Source organism: Herpailurus yagouaroundi, unplaced genomic scaffold (genome assembly GCF_014898765.1).
Source record: "Herpailurus yagouaroundi ecotype Mexico unplaced genomic scaffold, PumYag 184, whole genome shotgun sequence".
In the NCBI taxonomy this organism is placed as follows: Eukaryota; Metazoa; Chordata; class Mammalia; order Carnivora; family Felidae; genus Herpailurus; species Herpailurus yagouaroundi.
Genome location: NW_024412415.1, coordinates 1,423,392 through 1,438,241, shown reverse-complemented (window position 1 = coordinate 1,438,241; position 14,850 = coordinate 1,423,392). Strand labels below are relative to the sequence as shown.

At 39.3% G+C, this 14,850-nt stretch overlaps 1 protein-coding gene across 6 annotated transcripts in view; it reads right to left on the bottom strand.

Moving 5' to 3' along the window:
• The window catches only part of FMN1 (formin 1), a 435,508-nt gene that overhangs the window by 246,819 nt on the left and 173,839 nt on the right, over positions 1-14,850 (bottom strand). For all 6 annotated transcript variants that reach the window (XM_040492211.1, XM_040492210.1, XM_040492209.1 and 3 more), the window contains one exon: positions 3,194-3,255. In XM_040492211.1, the coding sequence (XP_040348145.1) occupies positions 3,194-3,255 (62 nt within the window). The remainder of the gene's footprint in view (positions 1-3,193; positions 3,256-14,850) is intronic.

Sequence of the window (14,850 nt, the reverse complement as noted above, 5' to 3'; positions counted from 1 at the left end):
TTTTTTTTTTTTTTTCAACGTTTATTTATTTTTGGGACAGAGAGAGACAGAGCATGAACAGGGGAGGGGCAGAGAGAGAGGGAGACACAGAATCAGAAACAGGCTCCAGGCTCTGAGCCATCAGCCCAGAGCCTGACGCGGGGCTTGAACTCAGGGACTGCGAGATCGTGACCTGGCTGAAGTCGGACGCTCAACCGACTGCGCCACCCAGGCGCCCCTCATGCCATTTCTTTAAAGTCTGTGAAAAACTGGGGCGCCTGGGTGGCTCAGTTGGTTGAGCGTCCGACTTCAGCTCAGGCCACTATCTCACCGTCCGTGAGTTCGAGCCCCGTGTCAGGCTCTGGGCTGATGGCTCAGAGCCTGGAGCCTGCTTCCGATTCTGTGTCTCCCTCTCTCTCTGCCCCTCCCCCGTTCATGTTCTGTCTCTCTCTGTCTCAAAAAAAATAAATAAATGTTAAAAAAAAATTTAATAAAGTCTGTGAAAAACTAAACAATCTGAAGGTGATACACATCAATTCTTGTAGGGAGTGACACAATGAATCACTTTTCCTGTATATGTTAAGCATGAAATCCTTCTTATTCTAGAAAGGCATGCTGAAGAAGTCCTGAAACACCTCTGACTTCTCCATGACCTGTAAATGGAGAAAGGAAACCTAAGGGACAATGAGGGCTGTGGATGGAAGTGACATATAAGGAAATGAACATCAAAGTAACAGCTCGGTCACCCACACTCTTCTACTAGTCCTATGACAACAGGTGTGACTATTTCTTTGTGGAACAAAACAAGTAGAAATGGTGTCCAGTGAGCACACCCAAGCACAGCCAGGCTGGGTTATGGTCTCTTTTATCAACCGCATCTGTTCTATTTGGTGTTGCTGCCAATCCAGTGATTTCAGCTCCCAGAGAATGGGGGGTTAATTAAAGTGATGAGGGGACAGGCAGATGAAATGGCCCAGAGTGGGGACAGTGGCAAACTGGAGAACATGTATCACCGTTGAAGTAGGCACCTGCTTATTCGACTGCAGCCTGTTTAAGTCATGCAAGAAAAAAAGTAAGCCGCTGCTGCCAGATTTTCTAGTTTTTTTAAGAAACAGCTGGAAACCCCTCCATATCTTAAAATGTGCATTCCTAATTCAATCTTTAAAATGCTGTGTTTGCCCCCAAACACTTCTCTAGGTCAGATCAGGGATAAGAGTTGTCAGTTTCCTATTGAAGGTTGTCAGTCTATGATGGATGGAATAGTTCCAAACCACAGGCAAGTGTACAGGTCAGGGACACTGCCCCTGCCCGCGCCCCCCCCCGCCCCCCGGGCAGTAGTGTGCCATGGCCACAGGGTTTCAGCAATTTTGTATGAATCACAAATACTGGACAAAAGAATTTAAGTTTACTGATACCAAGCAAAGAACAGATAGTCCTTGCACGGATAAAGAAAACTTAAGGCATAATTAGGAACATTTTTTAAACTTTACTGTTGTCGATCATATCCTGATTTAACCTTTAACTGGAAAACATGATCCCAATATACTTTACCCCTTCCATTTACTCTTCTCTTTTGCTTGTCCAACTATTTATTTATTTTTTTTAATTTATTTATTTTGACAGAGAGAGACAGACAGAGACAGCATGAGTGGGGGAGAGGGGGAGAGGGGGAGAGAGAGAGAGAGAGAGAGAGAGAGAGAGAGAGAGAATTTCCATGCTGCCAGCACAGAGCCCAATGTGGGGCTTGAACCCAGGAAGCTGTGAGATCATGACCTGAACCAAAACCAAGAGTTGGATGCTGAGCAGATTGAGCCACTCAGGCATCCCTCCAAACTTGCCTTAGTTTGAGATGTAAATCATAGGACTTTTGTGGAAATAACACAAGATAATACATGTAATATACTTAGAACAATGCCTAGCACAAAGTAGGAACTCAAAAACAGTAAGAGCCTGCTGTTACTGTAAATGTTATTTAGCTATCAAAGCCCTACAACCTGGGGAAGCCAGTGTTAACTTAAAACTGAGCTGTTTCACAAAACTTCTGCTCATAGAGTCACTTCTGTGCCTACCCTCTTTAGCAATCTGTTTCTTAAATTAATCCCCATTTCACTTCTTCTGAGACAGCTGAGAATCTTTTGCATCAGAACAAAGAAGAAAGAGAGGTCTCTGTAGAGCACTTTGCAACAAAGGAGCTAAGGGCCTCCATTTCCCCCTAGGAGACAGAGGTACTTTTCCATTTTTTTGTTTGTTTCTTTCTTCGTGAAATGGATTCATTTCCTCTTCCAAACTACTTAAAACGAGCTGACTTTATACACCATCTGACCTATTTAATAATGTTTTTTTTTGCTGTTTGCAATGGCTTTACATATAATCCAACACACAGCCTCAGTTATTTTAAAAAGCACATTATCACTTATTGGAAAGAAGAATATTTGATCCACAAATTCATTTATTTAGCAAGTAATGAGCACTGAAGAAACACCAAGTTTTATTTAAATTTTGCTATTGTTCTCTAAGGTACCGGTCAACCCAGCCATCAGTAAACTAGAATCAGTGCCTGATTCAATATTTAGTTATTTGATTAAAACTCTACCACTTCCTGCTATAGGCACCGCAAGCATAAGGAAATGACAATTACATAGTGGGAGGAAGTAAATCCCTCAGTCTTTCTGGGCTCCACAAAGTAGGATCAAGTCAGCACTTTGCAAGCCCTCCTTGGGGATAGAAAATGGATGACTCAACACACCCTGTCTCCTACTAGGGTCACTTCCCTAAGTGCCTTGATCTGCATGACATCGTATTGCAGGGATGTCCTGAGATGGACGGATACAAATACATGAATGGGAGTAAGCCAAACAAGAGTCTTGAGTGTGCCTAGGAAAAAATAGGTTTTTAAAGACCTCTTATGAAGAGTAAAAGTCCAAATACTCTATCTTGTTTCTTGTTTTACAAATACAACCAATATTTTCTCCAAGTATAACATTTTCCCAATCAAACGCACTTGTGGCATTTCTTAAAAATGGGAACTCAATTATATTAAAAATGGAGTTCAAGTCTTCCCTCCCCAGGATAAACGCAGTGCCCATTGTCAGGTGCCAGCTGCAGATGCTGTCTAGGTAAATAAGGCAACAAAAAGGGGAATATTTACTTCAGTACACGAGAAAACTAAGTATCAGTCTTACATAACCAGTTCAGTAGAATCAAAGAGATATACCTGTAGGTTTTCAATTTCTTCTTTGTGTTCCCTCTTCAAGTGTAAAATAGCAGCTTGGTATTCTGTAAGATCACAAAAGAAGCCAATTACAAAGAAGCACACAATTATGCACAAAATTCAAGTAAGCATCTCCAAGACTCCAGAGTCCCTCCTGCAAGTAAACTGAGTAAATAAATGCCACAGTTTGACATTAACCTGACGAGAGATGTTGAAAATTGGGGCAAGATAAGACAAGTAGCTCAGGAGAGAAAGGAAATTTCCTTCCATGTGGCAAACCTTGAATTACAAGAAGCCCCAAATGAAGCAGATAGGATAGGGTTAAAAAAAAAAAAAAAAGCATGAGGCATGTTCCAGATAAAGACTGGATTAGGTGTTTGTCTTTAAGGAGGAGTTGGAAGCTAAGGCAGTACAGAGAACAAATACAGACGTGTTAAGAGCAGACACACAGGAAATAAAACTTTCTATGTGCGATCAGAGAACTCTATTTTTAACTGTTTAAAAAAAATCTCCATTTCAATGCTAGGCTAAGCAAGCACCCAGGGCTGATTTTAATCTTTAGATCACTTCGGAAAGTCATGACCATTTGTCATTTGGATGAGAAAATCTAGGGTGAGTTGAGGTTGAAAGGAAGACAAAAATAAATTTCTGGTCCAATTTTAGCCTGAGTCTAATAATGTTTATTCCAACAAGAAATCCCAAGTGTACACAGAACTCCAGCCAACGACTAAAACTACCATCCCGTTGGCTAAACATGAAGCAGCTCGGACAGCTTTATTTCCAGGAGAATGACTATGAATGTGGGGTCACAGAGTTATACAGACTGTAGAGGACCACAAAGCAAATGCTATGAGGAAATATTTTCATGGGATAAGTTGTTTTCTTAACAATGTCTTTGGAGTTGTGAGTGTAAGTACTAGAGAAGCAGCCAGAAGTCATTAAAAATATATGAAAAAAAAAAAAAAAAACAAACAGTGGACTTTTCTTTTCTTCAAGTGGATTTCAGAAATCAGGCATGAAAACTTGGGTGTGAATTCAAAAATGGATGAGAGAAATCTCTGGTAAAGCCACAACAGGAGAGGAGTGTTGCTGTTACTATAAATGGCCACCCCAATGCTCTTATGGGATATGTGTTACACTGAGCTGTGACTCCATCAGCAAGTTCTGGGAATTTTACATCAAAGCCATCCCTTGAATCAAACCACTTTGCGCCATCCCCACACTCACCAGCTACCAGTATCCACCACAATCTTTCCCCTGGACCTCTGCAATACCCTAAAAAAGGTTGCCTGCTCTCACTACCACCACCTTACCCCATTCTCCTCACAGCAGCCTGAATGATCTAGTAAAGGCATGAACCAGACCATGTCTCATCGCAGGCTTTCCAATGGGCTTAGAGTGAAATTCCAACTCCTTACTGTAGCCCATAATGCCCTTCATGAGCTGGCTTCTATATACCTCCCCCTGTCTTTGCCAGGCACCCTGGCTTTCTTGCTATTTCTTGAACTTGTCCAGTTTTCTTCTACCTCAAAATCTTTACTAATATTCGGGACAGTATAATAACATATAAACCATGTAACCAATATAAAAACCATAATAATGGATTCCATTTATTGAGAGCTCACTATGTATCGGGCATTATATAAGAACTTCATACATATTGACTCATTTTTTCTCCCCCCAATAACCTTATGATGTAGTATGTTATCCCCATAAATGATGAAGAAATTGATGCACAGAGAAGTTAAGCATCTTTCTTGTTCAAGAAAGATGAGTAAGTTGCAGAGCTAAAAAACATACATAATTCAAGGATGAATGGATAAACAAATTATGGTTTATCTATAGAGTGGAATACTACTCAGCAGTAATAAGGAATTACTATTGATATATACATCGACATAAATCAATCTCAAAGACACTGTACAGAGGGACAAAGCCCCAGAAGGCTTATTATTGTTTAATTCCATTTATATGACATTCTGGAAAAGACAAAGCTATAAGGCATAAAAACAGATCACAGCAGCAATGGCCACAGGGTAGAGATGGGGGGGGTGGTATTTGACTACAAAGGGGCAGCACACAAAGGAATTCTGGGGGTGATTTAACTTTTCTCTATCCTATCATGGTGGTTACATGAATCTGTGCATAAGTTAAAACTCATGGAACTATGCACCAAAAAGAAAAAGTTAATTCTATTTTAATTAAAAAAATCTGTATCAAATATTTTACTTTTAAATGCTTTCCCTAGGAGATTCAGCATAACACAAGAACACCTATTACTACTATTGTTTTTTTTTTAAGTTTATTTGTTTATTTATTTAAAACATTTTTTTTTCAGGGGCGCCTGGGTGGCGCAGTCGGTTAAGCGTCCGACTTCAGCCAGGTCACGATCTCGCGGCCCGTGAGTTCGAGCCCCGCGTCGGGCTCTGGGCTGATGGCTCAGAGCCTGGAGCCTGTTTCCGATTCTGTGCCTCCCTCTCTCTCTGCCCCGCCCCCGTTCATGCTCTGTCTCTCTCTGTCCCAAAAATAAATAAACGCTGAAAAAAAAAAAAAAAATTAAAAAAAAAAAAAAAAAGAGTTTAGTAAAGTTGCTGGATATAAAATCAGTATACAAAAATCCTGATACCATCAACAGTTTCAAAAAGAAAACATTCACAGTACCCCTAAAACTACCAAGTACTTAGAAAAACCCAATATGCAAGGCCTCATGAGAAAATAGAAACACCATGTTGAAATGTATTACCAAGAAATACAGAGTGAGCAAGCCATGTTTTTGATAAGACTCAATATTGTATAGATGTTGATTCAGTACAATCCTGTTAAACATTTCTAGGGGTTTTGGGTTTTTAACTTAAGGAGTTCATTCTAAAACTTATATTGAAACACAGATGTGCAAAAAGGCAGTAAGAGCCAAGAAACTGGAAAATATAAAGACAGCTTTCCTTACAATCTAATAGGAAATATTTTAAATTATCACAACATAATTAAAGTAGAATAAAGGGCCCAAAAAGACACCATGAATTCATGGTCACTTGATAGGACAGAAATATCATGGAAGATCTTTGTTTACACTAAGAGTTTTGTTTTGTTTTTTAAAATAATTATTGGTTGGGAAACATGGATAGACATATGGAAAACCAAAAACTGGATCCCAACTTTATACTAGGTAATAACCTATTTTAAGTTGATTAAAAGCTAAATTGTACAAAGAAAAATTACAAATGTTTAATGAGACAATATAGCATAATAGTTTTATAATTAGGTTAGGAAAAATGTTAAGATTAAAAAAGCATTAAATATAAAGGAAAGAAAACTGGTAAGATGGCCTACATTAAAATTAAGAACTTCTTTTCATCAAAATACAGCAAAAAGGGAGGGAAAAGACCCTTGAAACAAATAATCAAAGATATAGTGTGTGGGGAGCGTGGGGGTGTGTGGGTGTGGGTGTGTGTATCCTACACAACTATAGAAAATGAAAACTGGGCAAAAAATGTCAATAGGCACTCTATAAAGACAACACACAAGTAACTATATATTAAAAAGGGCTCATTTTCATTAGTAATCAGGAATAGTCAAAGTCTGACAAAACTGAGTGTTGGTGGAGGTGTGGAGCAACGGAATGTTCACACAATTTGAAGGAGTGCACACTGGTACGATCGTTACAAAAAATAGTTGGCATTTTCTAATAAAATTGAAGCTACTCATACCTTCCTACCCAACAATCCTTACCCCAGCTACGCATAAATGAAAAAAACTTTAAAAGGAAAACAAATAATAGTAACACAAGTCAGGATAATGGTGGGATCCCGGAAAAGAGGAACTGAGTGGGGGTATGATTGAGCAAGGTGGCATCACGTGAGTGTTCCATGAAAAATTATTCTTTAACCTCTATGTTTTTGTATCATTTTTTTATGTACACCTAACATTACAATGTAAGAAAAAAAGAGTAATAATAATAATAACAATAAAATCAATCCCAAGCCTCTACAAAGCACGCAAAGGAATTTTAGCTAAACCAACCTTCTTGCAAAACCGATGCCCCTTGGAAATAACATCTACATTCTAAATGGAAACTACACAGAATATATTTTGAAATGATTCATTTTGTGTAAATTGTACATGTAAGGGTGTGACAGATATAGTTGTGACTAATTTACAGATGGATGAAGGAGACCATTGCAAAGCTAACACCCAGTAAATCATGATTCATCTCTTCTTTAAATATTTTTGCCAATGGTCCCAGTGTTACAAATGGCAAAAGAACACCTCCCCATCACTGACAAGGATGATAAAATAGGATCTCTGGGCGAGATATAGAAGGAAGAAGTACACATCTTCACTGGTGGAAGGCTTGAGTCAAGGGTTCACAAGAGAATGCTAAGAGAATATAAAGGTTACAGAACAATGAGTCTAAGCTAGGTTGGTGGTTTTCAAATATGTCTTGTTAGTGGCAGACCTCTCCCTCCACATTTCTTGAGTTTACAAATACAAGAGTAGAGCTCCCGTCTCTTGCAGGTAAGGATGGTGGGGCAGAGGTCTCAAATCAAGACTTAAGGATGTTTTTGTTAAAAAGAGAATTTCACCTTTATTCTATAGCTCTGGGAATAGTGTGTGAAAAGGAGAAATTAAGATTTTGAGTATCAGGGCTTGAAAAAAGCAGACCACTTTGAAGCTACATTAGCCCCAAAGGAAATTAACAAAAATTCAATTAATCTAGCCTAAAAAAAGAAGCTCTTGAGTAATACATATAATGCATTCTTTTAAAAAAATTATTTATTTTAAGAAAATAATACATTATATGAAAAGACAGAAATAGGCAAAAGGATCCTAACTGGCAGGACTCAACATTTGGGGAAAAATATATAAGAATTTCCCTCCATAGGGGAGCCTGGGTGGCTTAGTTGGTTTAGCTCAGGTCATGATATCACGGTTCGTGATTTCGAGCCCCACATTGGGCTCTGTGCTGACAGCTCAGAGCCTGGAACCTGTTTTGGATTCTGTGTCTCCCCCTCTCTTTGCCCCTCCCCTGCTTATATGCGCGCGCGCTCTCTCTCTCTCTCTCTCTCTCTCTCTCTCTCTCTCTGTCTCTTGCTCGCTCTCACTCCCTCTCTCTCAAAAAATAAAATAAACATTAAAAAATTTCCTTCCATAAAAATAAATACTTTCTAGTCTAGATCCATACTTAATTAGTATGGATCCCTTTTGCAGCACAAACCTTTTTTTTTTTTTTTTTTTTTATCAGCTCACAACAAGACACCCTTTCTGCCAGGTATCATTAGAATGCTGCGCCTTCCGTTTGACCAATAACAGAACTAAAGATGATCTCGCTAACAGGGGGAGGCATTAGTGACCAGCGCTACAGTTCATACTGATGAGTTTCTTTCTCTTAATTATATATGGATACAGGTAACAGAATGCTATTTCTTAGGAACTGTTCTAAGCACTCTACACAGATTAATGTATTTCACCTTCATATCACACTTACAAGGCAGATTCTGTCCTATCAAGACCCGTTTTGCAGAAAGTGAGGTACAAAGGTTGACCTTTTCCCAAAATGCACGCTAGTTAAGTGCCAACAAGTTCATTCAGTCCCAAAGAGCCTGTGACATTTACCCTGCACAGTTTGTTATTTGTTTGCTGCTGTTGTTTTAATGGTTGGGTAAGCTTCAAGAGTAACCAAAACTCAAAGTTCCTAGGTAATTAAATTAAAGGTTGCTGGCTTCATATGATCACAAGAATCACTAGTAAACTCGGTAAATCTTTAAAAGGGGCCTGAGATATTATTAATCCCAGGCAGGTTTGAAAAGCCTAGGGTTAACATGAACAGTGTGAGTTACAATGGCTAGTCCCATCAAGTGATGTGATTATGATTCATCTATTTTCTCTATTGGGACTTCCAGAACTGCAGTTGTCAGTTTATGATTATATCTGGTTTTCATTTATATTCTGTCATGCGTAGCCAAGGTCCTTCCTACCTCCCCCCCCCCCCCCCCCCACACACACACACACACGCACACTGGAAGAACTGGGCTATGGATAGAGTTGGGGAGTTAGAGAATTCCTGATCTCCCTCATGGGTGAGAACCATGACTCTCTTCCTGTTCACGGATTCTAATTTACACTGCCTTTGCCTTTCAGTGGCTTTACCCACTGAGTCACATTGCTACACACAAGTTTAAGCACACACCTTCAATCTTAAAGGCAAAGGATTCTTCCTCAGAATTATACTTGGAGAATATTTAGTCAGTGCTTTCAAAGCTTTACATGCATACCAGTGAGGTCATTTCTTTTGGTAATAGACAGCTAGACTTTAACAATTGAATATTTTAACATATGTTAGGAAAAAAAATCAATCTAGCACATAAAATCCATGATTTCATGAATATTACCAATAGAAGCTTAGGTTGATCAAAATTTAGTCCCTGGAACTAAACATCACCTGGAATTTCTTAGAAACGTTAATTCTCAGGACCACCCCAGACTCAGTAAGAAATGCAGAGGATGTTTTAACAAGGCTCCTCAGTGATTGGGATGCATTCTAAAGTTTGAGAACTACTGCTTTTGAAGATAAAGCTACTTTTACTCACGCTAAAATTCCCACACAACACAAAAAAGTTTAAATTTTTAAAATAGTAAGAAGGGTATAAATGTACGCTCCAAATCATGGAGCTGGTACATCAAGGATGTCATTTGGGAAAACATAGTAATTACTGACAGATGAATACACATTCAAAGTTATCCACAAACAGGGGCGCCTGGGTGGCGCAGTCGGTTAAGCGTCCGACTTCAGCCAGGTCACGATCTCGCGGTCCGGGAGTTCGAGCCCTGCGTCGGGCTCTGGGCTGATGGCTCGGAGCCTGGGGCCTATTTCCGATTCTGTGTCTCCCTCTCTCTCTGCCCCTCCCCCGTTCATGCTGTGTCTCTCTCTGTCTCAAAAATAAATAAAACGTTAAAAAAAAAAAAATTAAAAAAAAAAAAAGTTACCACAAACAAATGGGGAAACTCTGTCCAACCATCTCTAACTGGTGCTGGTCATAGATGGCAAAAGCACAGACCATTTACTTGAATATTCAAGAATAGAATCAAATTTGAGCTCTCATATTTAATGTGCTTATGAGGGCAAAGTGTACTGCCTCGTCTTGGTACACAGTAGGTCCTCTAGATTTGTTTCCTCTCCAGGTACCTATAAACCATTTAGTAATTATGCAGTTGGGGAAAGGGATAGCTGCCTTGGTATCCATAAAAAACAACTGAGGAAGATTCAAAATCAGTGCAGTCCAGAGCAAAAGTTGGGTATAATCAAAGTCAACAGCTGCCAGCAGGTACATCACCTGAAATGTCAACACAACACTTCTTCATCAGTGGGCTTTCAACAATCACAGCGTAAGTATATAATAAGGAGCCCAACTATATCTTTTGATGTTGGACTGCTGATACTAACTCTCCCTATTCCCCTCTTCCCCACATCTGGACAGTCTAAATACAAACTCTTTGACACTAAGTAAATTAGAACCACACAAACCACTGCCCACAAGTGGGGATCCTCAGCCCAACCCTATCCCCTTAAACACTATAAAACCCCAAGCCAGTCTCCTTCTTTTCCTCTCTCAAGGCATTTTCCAGCCAACTTCAGAGGCCTGCCTTGCTCTCCCCCAGAAGTCTCATTATTTTAGTCAATAAAGTTTTTCATGCCCTCTTTTGTGCATGGTGTATGTATGTGTAGAATCATCCGTCTCGAATGGATCTGAATCAAATTTTGGATAGACATCCATCCTACTTCTTCAAAAAGGATGAGGCCATGTAGAAATTATCTGAATAATCAATGAATCTGGCTATTATATTGTTCTATGTATGTATAAAAAGGAGAGGACTAGTTTCCATTATCAGAAAAATACATGATTGGACAATAGCTGGGAGAAATCTCATGAGTTTGGGAATTGTAACTTTCAATAGCTCTCCTTAAGAGCATTTAGGATTTTCTCCAGCAAATACATAAAAATGGCAGTATGAAAAGATGGGAAAAATAACCCAACTCTCCAAGCCCACCAGTTTCTCACTAAGCCTGGTAGCTTAGTTCGTGCGCTTCAGTATCTCCACAAGCCAGGCACTGAACTAGGCAGTGGGTACAAGAAAATGAACAGTGCACATCAAGGTGCACCTCTTTGAAATGTCTTAGAAGCTTGCTTTCCACTTACACTTAAGTATTAACACAGTGAGCTTTTGTTCTTTTAAAGGATTGATTTCATTCATTTATTTTACATGTAGGCATCAAAGGTTGGAACACCACTCAGCAAATATTCATCCACTTGCACCTCCATTTTCTGCTCAGGCTCAGTTGAACCACACATGATCTTTACATCTATACGAATAAGTTACTAGAGTTGTTACTAAAAACTACTAGAGTTTAGCATGATTTGTTATACAGCATTATGGCAGTAATAGCTGATAAACATGCTAATTTTCCAGCCAAATTTACTATGTGGAGACTCATACTGTTGTAGAGACTGGGGTGAAGTCTCACTAACCAATTGAGACAGAAAGGGGGTTAGGGAAGAGGAAAATGAGGTAGGGAGCAATCAAGGTATGTATATTCTTTAATACTCCACAATTGAGCTGTTATGCCCTGAGGTGATGGTATAAAATAGGTACAAAGGTCAGCAAATTCAGGGCTACTCTGTGAACTGAATTTACCCAGATGCCCAAGGTAACAGCTCACCATGGGGACAATATCTACTAAATCAAATTCTGGCTCCAAGTGCTTGGATAACTTGCCTTTTCACTTGATCTTCTGTTACCTTTGTTTTCCATTCTGCTAAAGGGGAGATGCTAAGCAGTTTAGAACTCCAGGAACATAAGCTCCCTAAGACTTGTATTTCCCTTTGTATCTATGTACTGTTGAAAGCCAAGAAACAAATCTACAGAAGCACATACTTGTCAGAATAAAATTTAGGCCACAGCTGAAAGTACCTGATGACTGCCAGTAGGTGGCAGTCACCATACTTCATATTTAAACTTGACACTTGGCTGCCAGGGGCATAGTAACATCTGAAGGGTTCCATAGGGGTGAGCAGGCAGGGAGGGAGGAGGGTGGACCAGAGATGTGAAATAAATGCTTTCCTTTACTATGAAAGATGGGCTCATGTGGACATACCTACGTGAGAAAAAGTTCCTACATTGGAACAAGTAAGGGTTATTTCCAACTACGTTTCCAAAAAGCTAAGTGACCCAACAGACTTCCAATTGTTACAGGGTTCACATATTTTAGTCCCTCGGAAACCTGCATAACAATGACATCTATACTATAAAACAAGAGTTAGAAGTCACAGGCGAGAACCAAAACAGAGTAACATCTTGGAGAAACAGAAGTGGAGCAGAACAGCCAAGTGGTGCTTTGGGCCTGAAGCTCTGGGCCTGCTGTGCCCCAGTTCCAGAGGCAGGCAGGATGGCCTGGAGTTGGGTTTCTGCAGAGGAATGGGGGATGGAAGGAAAGCAGAGCCAGCCTTGCAGCTTAGAAAAAGGGGAGAGAGGTTCCCAGATGGTAGGTAAAGAGAAGACAGAAGGAGTTACTATCATCTGCTGCCTGGGGGGTCTGAACTACAGAATAGCGACAGGGATTAAGAGCAGATGCAAACCCTGCTGACCCCTGTCCCCAGCAAACAGATCTGCAACATGCATCCATCTCCTCTCATCCACTTTAGACGGGGAACCCCAAACACCACCGCAAGACCAGCTTCTGGTCTGGAGGCCTTGCAAAGACCAGGTGAGACAAATGCAAAATAGACAAGTGTAAAGGGGGAGAGAGGACTTTTCTTTCTTCTTTTTTTCCTTTTAAAGCAACCTATAGACCAGGAGCCTTCAAACCAAGGCTCTGGTACATGTGAAGAAAGCTAAATGTCAACACGAGCAACAAAATCAAGTATGGAAACATGAAATCACACAACACAAATTTTAAGTATTAAACATGTTCAAAATATCTTTGCCATGTTTAGAATCCTCACCAAGATAAATAACCATTGTAGACGATGATAGTACCAGCACACTATGAAAAATTATATAAGAAGTAATAGGTAACTAAAGAATTTATAAGTATTTACATATATATGTGTGCGTATATGTGTGCATGTGTATTTTAAGTGTGTATATTATAAGTATTTACGTGTGTGTGTGTGTGTGTGTGTGTGTGTGCGTGTGGTATACTCACTGAAATTATATGTTTAAGAACTGGATAAACTGGCACAAAGAAATAATTTGTGAATAAAAGATAACACTGAAGAACTAAAACAGCAACATAAAACAAGAAAAGGATAATAAAAAAGCCATAATTAAGGAACTTTGTACAAAAACAACAAAATAGACCATATAAACAGGACATAAAGTCTCTAAATAGAGCCACTTACATATGGAAACTGAAGGTGTGATTGGAGGGTACAATGAAACTTATGGGGAAAGGATCCATTATTTCTAAAACCAAATGTAGTAAGTATTCATACTTCAAACCATACACAAGAGTCAGTTCCAATGGATTAAAAATCTAAATGTGAAAAGCATAAGAGAAAAGCATAAAGGAAAATTGGGGTTCAGAAAATTTTATTTTTTTTAATGTTTACTTATTTTTGAAAGAGAGACAAAGTGTGAGCAGGGCAGGAGCAGAGAAAGAGAGGGAAACACAGAATCTGAAGCAGGTTCCAGGCTCTGAGCTGTCAGCATCGAGCCCGATGCAGGGCTTGAACCCACCAACCACAAGACCACCACCTGAGCTTAAGTCGATGCTAAACTGACCGAACCACCCAGGCACCCCCAGAAAAATGTTTTAAAGAACAAAACATTTTTTAAAATTTCAGTTTCATCCAAATTACCAAAATGGTCAGGGCACCTAGGTAGCTCAGTCGGTTGGGCATCTGACTTCAGCTCAGGTCATGATCTTGCTGTTAGTTCAAGCCCCGCGTCGCGCTCTGTGCTGACAGCTCAGAGCCTGGAGCCTGCTTCAGATTCTGTGTCTCCCTCTCTCTCTCTCTGCTTCTCCCCACTCACACTCTCTGTCTCTCTCTCAAAAATAAAAAAACATTAAAAACATTTTGTTAGTTACCAAAAATGATGGATGTTGAAAGAAGTCACTAGAAAGTGATCAACTGTACACAGAGAAAAGACATGTGCAAATCATATGACTGACAAAAGACTAACATCCAAGTACCAGAAAGAAATAAGAAGAGAAGCAAGTCATAAAAAAATAAGCAAATAGACAGTACATTCATGGAAGAGGAGCTCCAAATAACTAACAAACATATAAAAGGCCAAACTCACTTGTATTCAAGACAGTACAAATTAAAACTACAGTGGGGTACTATGGCACACCCATCAGATTCAGAATCGTTAAAAAAAAAAAAAAAAAGTCTGCTAATACTAACTGCTGGTAAGAAAGAAGAATGAGAATTCCACACACTGTTGATGAGAGTATTGTTACAGTTGCTTTAAATAGATCATTTTGTCAATATTAAATTTAAAGGTATACATAAATAAAACCAAAAATTCTACCTAAGGTTTATCCCTAGTGAAACATTGACATATGAACACAAATGTTAAAAAGAACATATACAAAAACATTGTTTCTAACCATGAGAAATGGGAATAAATTTAAATTAAAAAAATGTTTTTCTTAACAT